Here is a 7,500-nt window from a genome sequence, read left to right on the forward strand (position 1 = left end):
CTTACTTAATAAGTAGTAGTTACTTATATTACTCGCACATATATANATATATTATATATACTTAACTAATATATATATATATATATATATATATATATATATATATATATATATATGTATATATATGTATAAATGTAAATTTTATGTGAAATAAGTTCTTTTTCCGATCAAATCATTATATATCTTTAACATAATAATTGGTAATTCCAAGAATAAAATATATTTTTCAAAATTTTAGGCAACATTTAAAAATATTGCACATATTCATTTATTATGCGCATAAAATAGTGAAAATTGTACATACTATGATAAATGATTAACTGTTGCTGAAATTATAATATTAATATAGACTTTAAGATATATAGAAAGAGAAGGAGGTGAAAGAAGTTCTTTTACACAATATCTTCAATTTTTTTTTTACATCTATTTCATATAATATCTATTTGAACATATTAAAAATGGCTAGTAACTTGAGACGATTTATATTCGAGAATACTATTAAATGAAAAATATTGTTAATTTGATTGAAAAATATTGTTAACTTGATTGAAGTTGCTCAAATTTATCGAATATTTATATTTATATTATCATACATGTATCAGACAAGTTTCTCTTATGACTTCTGCTATTGTTTCACATATCCCGTAGTCGCCAAAGGCGTACTTTCATCACGTAATACTCTGGAGACTGACGGAATATCCACGCAACATATCCTGGGGATTCGGGGTTGCCAACTTCATGAAAATTCATACAGTCCAGGTGCGGTTTCATCCGCAAATTACATTTTCACAAACACAAATTTATGAGGGAAATATCTGGAACCAACATCGTCCATGTGACGTATCAATGCGAAGGACAGTGAAATACCGTTGGCAAACGCTTACCTTGCATTTGTTATCTGTCAGTTGCTCTGAACCATAACTTTAATAAAACGATGCATTTATCCGTATTACAAAACGGGTTCAGTATATGTATTACACATTTGTGAAATTTTAGCTAATTGAGCAGATAATAAGTTTTAATTAATTTTTTTACATCTGTGCATACATTGATATAATATGAAGTATAATATGCGTACAATCTGGAGACGCAGTAGTGGCTCTCGTCAAGTATATTTTTGTAGTACATAATATAATATCATGTCATGAAAGAGACGCTACAGCATATCCTTTACAGGAAGGAACTCGCTTATATAATTAAAAATTATTATTTTGTTTAAATTAATATATTTATACTTATCTATTAAAATATATTTAAAAAAATGAAAGTTAAAAAGAACTTAGGTTTTGAAAAACGTTAAAAATTAAAATATAAGAAATTGTTTGTATTTATTTTATAAATATTTTATAAATATTTTCAATTTAGATTAATAGTAGTTAAACGCAAAAGCAATTCTTGCATTTAAAAAATGTATATATAAAAGTTATATATTTTTATTCAATGAATGCAAGCATCATATCAAACAAATTATATTCAACTGAAGCTTATAATATACATTAATGCCCTGTGCACGTAAATCGTATTAATAATTATTATATTTGTGCATATTTATATATCTATTATGACAACAATTAAATAAATAAATTACTGTATTATATAGTATACGTATGATGTAGTTACAAAACTATATTACCAAATTGCATTATCGAATCATAAAAAATTAACGTTCAAAATCATAATTTCTCTACCCAGGAAAAGATATTATATGTATGGACATATTTTATATATAATTATATATAATTGTATATAAAATATGTCAATTTTATAATTGACAATCTAATTATATATAATTTTATGTAATTTTATATAATTATATATATATAATTTATATGTGAAACATTTTTTCTCATGTATCTTATAATATCTTATAATCTTATGTTAGTTTATTAATCTTGAAAAAATGGTATAGAGAGATCAATATCTTTTATTTATTTTAATATTTTAATTCATATTTACAAGCGTGTGAATATGCCAATATTGTATTTATATTTTAAATCATATAACTATAGTCAAATATTAAACGATATATTGCATGGTTTATATTGCATTCAACCACGTATGTATTAATTGAGATTTTGTTTGATCGCGGTTGCATTTGAATGAGATAGAATAAAATATATTGCAGAAAAACGCGGCAGAATGATAGAATGGTTCTGCGACATAAAAATGACCATAGTCACGTACATTGTTAGCTGAGCACTGTGAGCATTCTCAATAAGCACTGAATTCGTTGCTTGGAAAAAATTTTAGCATATGAACAAAATTAATTAATCATAAAAAGAGCCATTTATATCCTCAAAATCATTTAATGGAATTTGAAATGAAAAAAATATCTTGAAAAATAATATTAATAATAAAAGAATTAATAAAAAAAGAGCTTCTTTATATCTATTTTTATTTTATTTTATATTATTTTTATTTTTATTTTATGCACATATAAACATTTTTTTAAGATAAAATGAAAAATGTTATGGTCTTATTTATGAAAGATGTTATAATAAGAAAACTATTATTGTTTTTAAATTAATTATTTTTACAAATATTTTTATTTGCGAAATATAACATGTACTAATATTTTACTTGCTTATATTTCGAGGAAAATTTTCTGTATTTTTAAATACGTACATTTATTTTCATTTTTATTTTATATAAAAAAAATAAAGATTATATTTAAAATTACAGATCAAATAATTATTGTAAAATAGAATTTATTTTTATAATAAAAATAATAATAATTAAAATTAATATTAAAATTATAAACAGAAATGACATTTAAAATAATAAATAATATTAATCAAAATTTTTATTATAAACACATATTAATAACAAAACGTCCATAAAAATAAAATTTCTGTTTAACATTAATTACATTTTAATATGACCAGTTTAAAAAGGCAATATGAGAGATACCGCATGAAATTAATCTGATTATGAAATCCTCTTTCGCTCAACCCGAAAAACCTGAATATTGAAACGATTTATGATTATTCATTTTTTACAAATTCTAATGTAATAATAAGAATAAAACGGGAGAATTAAAATGTTTTTTAAATCCAAAATATATTTTGTTATCTATTTTAAGAAACATAATTAAATAACAGGTTTTCTTATAATTTGTTGGCTTATTTATATTTTATTTATATCGCGCATTATTTATTTCTTTAAACCATCCAGAATCACATAATTTATAAAGAAAATGCATATATAAAAATCTATCTCGGTCTCTCTAGAATCATTTACAAACATCTGAATATCATTCATTTGCCAGCGTATAATAAATTCCTACGGGATTACTATTGATGAACACATTGACGGAAACTCGAATAGTTCAGCCTTTCATCAAGAATCAGAGACCAATGTACATCCTGCCTATCCAATGGCAACGGATGCATTCTGCGAGGAATGCTTTTCATCCTTCGCACAGATCCAATATCTCGAAAAGAGGAGGAATCATCGAAGTCCACAATTTGAGCTTCATCTGTTCTAGACCATCGTCCGGAATGAGACATAGGGTCGAACGAATGTTCGCCGTTGACCCTATTTACGTTCGGTCAAACGGTCTTTTACTTAAAGAGCATATGACACGAAAAAGCAGAAGAATACAGAAACAACCTCGTCTAGATTAAATTTGAAGTCTTTTTTTCTGTTCTGATGGTTCTGATGGTTTTTTCTGTCCAACATGTTTTTGAAGAAAATAGCGTAAAAATAATATCTAGAATTCTCTGAAACCATGTTGTTAAATGCACGCAATTTCTTTACATTAAATTAAAAATTGTTGTTATTTCATGCCATGTATGGTCCTTATTGTATTTAATATTTATGAGTTATGATATACTGTACTGTAACTATTATATAATAATTCAAATTATAAATATTTTTTTAAGATTAAGAAAATACTTGTTTTTAAAAACATATCCAACGATTCAGTGGAAATTTGCAAAATTCTTTTCAATAACGCAAACGTATTCTTCTTAGTTGATTCCATGCTGTCATAAATTCCCAACGAAATTACTGAAGTTGTAATTTCAATAATTGTATTGAAAATACAAATACATACTAGATGTTCTCTTTGTTATCGTTCCCCTCGTGAGAGAATTTCGCACCAATTTTCAATGTGTCTCGTTTTTGCCCTTTATTTCATGCGTCACATTTGTCTGTAGATCGAATCTGAGAAATCCAGTACTGTCGGAACAAGATGATTCGATTTAAATTCCAACACTGAATTACTTTCACACTTTCCAACTTCTGTAACCTCTCTTGTGGAAAACATAACGAAAGCTCCCATGTATATGTGTAGGAGCAGTACAAAAATCTCTCTTTCCACTCTGATCTTCTATGCTGTATATGAGAGCAGGATATCGTATGCACGATATACGTTTCGATTTTCACTGTACACTTCTGCGCGCGGCAGTGTTTTACCGCGTGGAAGGGATTTATTGTCAAATCACTTCATTCAGGTCGCTTATATCGGAGGATGAAATAACAAAAATTCGTTTTCTGTTTAAAAATACAATGCAAAATATTTTTATCGTATAAGTCTAACAATGCCATTTTAACGACAATACAAAGACTATTATATTCTGTTTATTTTCTAAATTTTATTTAGATGTGCATTTTAACAATTAATTGCTTATAGAAAAATTGCTTTATTTAAATAGAGTATTTTTTTAGTTTCTCTTTCTTTTAACTTAATTAGTTAATATTTTTTTTTAATTAAGAGAAGATTGAATTGCTAATTCGATATATTTCTTTTGTTTTGAGAAGGCAATACATGTATTGCAAAATATTTTTATTACGTAAGTCTAACAATTCCAAAATTTTTTCATGTAAGAATATATATAAATAAATACAAAAATATATAATTGTATACGAAATTTGATTACATATATGTCCATGTATTCTTCTTCTATTTGTAAAATTATTGTTTGATACAAAAAATAGCAATAGTAAAATGAGAAAGAACATAAAATAATTAAAAGGATCATTTCCGTATTGTTTCTTTTATTAAAAACACAGTTCGCATAATTATATATTTTTGTATATAATTATATATTGTATATGTTTGTATATTTTTATATATATGTTCTTACAAATTTTTACTTGAAAATGTTTCTTTTATCATCTAATTTTCAAAGCTTTGATGAAATAGAAACACTATATTGATTTTTATGATCTTTTATCGCAAATTTATAATGACGTTTATATTTCTTATAAAATAAATGAATTATACATTGTACGAGCAACATCGTTTTGTGTATAAAATTAATAAAATTTTTTCTTGTAAATGTGATCTCAGAATTTAAATCATTTTAGAAGAAATGTATGTACATATATGCTATTTCATTCTACAGAGCATACATTCATTGTCCTCATTTTACCAAATAATTCATATATTTTTCCCTACATACCTAGTCAGATAAATTGCATAAAAATTTTTTATTTAGACTTTTTCGTGATAAAATAAAAATGAAATACATAAATTTTTCATTCTAATATTAACGCAATTCTTCAGTGACAGCAATATCTGTGAAATATAGTTTGCAAATCCGTCATATACTGCTTCGATTGCCAGGTTGACAAGCGATTCGAAAATTCACCTCATCTTTGATCTCACAACGTCACGACATTGAATGAAATCTCATAAATATTACATGAACCATATATGAGATATAGAACGGATGGCTTTCAAACTACAAGGAAGAGCAATTTTTACAAAATCTCTTCGGCACATCGTGGCTGCTCGTATCTCGCTCCAGTACTGGTCTCATAAATGCTGTGCTTTACTGTGCCGAAGGTCATTTTACATTCAGGTTTCTTAAAAGTTCGATGGCCTTTTCTAGGAATAAAAAGGATTGTCCCATGGGAAATAAGGTGTAGCAATGCACTACCGCCATTCACATATTCTATGGAATTTTATAGATTGCAGTACATTCGCGATTTCTCTATACGTTTCATTATCCTCGTAGAGGATCAATTCAAATAATGTATAAAAAAAAATCGACGTGATTATTTAATAGCCAAAATTTCAGTACAAAGTACTGAAATTTTGGCTATTAAATAATTTGGCTATTAAGTATTATGAAATTTACGAATTTGTTTTTGAATGTTAAAGCTATCATTTTAAATGCTTTGTTTTGAAATTTAATCATAAAGTTAAAATAAATACTGTTAAAAATTTTAATAGATATCAAAATTAGATAGCTTCTGCGCGCGCGTATTCGATGCATTTTTGAAATTATGAATTCTTTTTGTTAGTATAAATTATTTCGAAATTTATACATTAAATGTTATATTTTTTTAAATTTGAAATAAATAACGAACGACAATAAGATATTAGAACCTGATTCAATTACGGAAAAATTCAAAATTTCCGTGTGACATAACACTGCGGACGATTGCAATATCACACGTGAGTTTGAATCTTGCAATTCAATCTCAGGTTTCTATTCGTATCTGCAATGTGTCGTCGAATCGGGCTTTATATACCCACATCGATTGATGTCTCGCATATTGAAAAAAAAAGAATCAAAATAATAGCAGAGAAGAGATGTCAAGTTTTATCGGATTTGATATACAATAACATATGAAAAAGATAGGTATGTCAATTCAGGATTATTTCATCTGTTTTACATACTCAATTGTCATATTGATACAATAAATCATAAATATTTAGTTCATTTTACATGTATTATGAAACTTTTTATTTATTTTTATTTTTTTATATCTATGTATTTGTGATAAAGGCACATATTTAGCTACACTTAAAAATCTTTTTAAAAACTTTTTCCTTTAAATGTTAGTTAAGAATAAATGAAAAAAGTTAATTTTTATTATAACATTTTAATAATTTAAGATTAAAAAAAATGTTATTGTTCGAAAGACGTACTTATATAAATGTTTTAAAACAGTATAGATTTTCGTATTTGATAGAGCTTTTTCTTCGTCCATTTTATAAATATCACACTAATAGCTACTCGTATCTGCTGCCAAGATCTCAGTAAAATGTAGCATTTCGTCTTAAGCTTTCAGTAAAGTTCTTTAATCTTGTTAAAGCTTTCTATCGGTCCAACGAATTCGCAATACATGAACGGAATTTGCTGATTTCTTTTCCATGATTAATACAGGTTTTGTTTTTATTTCGCAGACTCGGAATACGAGGAAGAGCAAACACCAAGATACAGGCCAGACTCCTTAGCGAGCCTTTGTCGAGCGACCAGATTCACAGAAGCTGAACTGAAGAGAATATATCGCGGCTTCAAGGCTGAATGTCCTACGGGAGTCGTCAGGGAAGATACTTTTAAGTGCATCTATTCGCAATTTTTTCCCCAAGGAGGTGAGATCAGATTTTTAAAATAATTATTTTTTATTGTAACAATTATTACATACTACAGAAAATGATAAGTCTTTTTAATAATAATATAATAATTGATAATATTACAAAATTTTTAAACTATTGAATACGATATTTGACTTTCCTAGTTTTTAATAAATAAGAGAGAT

At 26.1% G+C, this 7,500-nt stretch overlaps 1 protein-coding gene across 1 annotated transcript in view; it reads left to right on the forward strand.

Moving 5' to 3' along the window:
- LOC105618314 (Kv channel-interacting protein 4) overlaps positions 1–7,500 on the forward strand; it is a gene marked incomplete at its 5' end in the record, with an annotated part of 37,999 nt that overhangs the window by 3,022 nt on the left and 27,477 nt on the right. Inside the window, one exon of the mRNA XM_012199858.1 lies at positions 7,145–7,333. Coding sequence (XP_012055248.1) covers positions 7,145–7,333 — 189 coding nt within the window. The remainder of the gene's footprint in view (positions 1–7,144; positions 7,334–7,500) is intronic.

The sequence above is a fragment of the Atta cephalotes genome (assembly GCF_000143395.1).
Source record: "Atta cephalotes unplaced genomic scaffold scaffold00001, whole genome shotgun sequence".
NCBI lineage: Eukaryota > Metazoa > Arthropoda > Insecta > Hymenoptera > Formicidae > Atta > Atta cephalotes.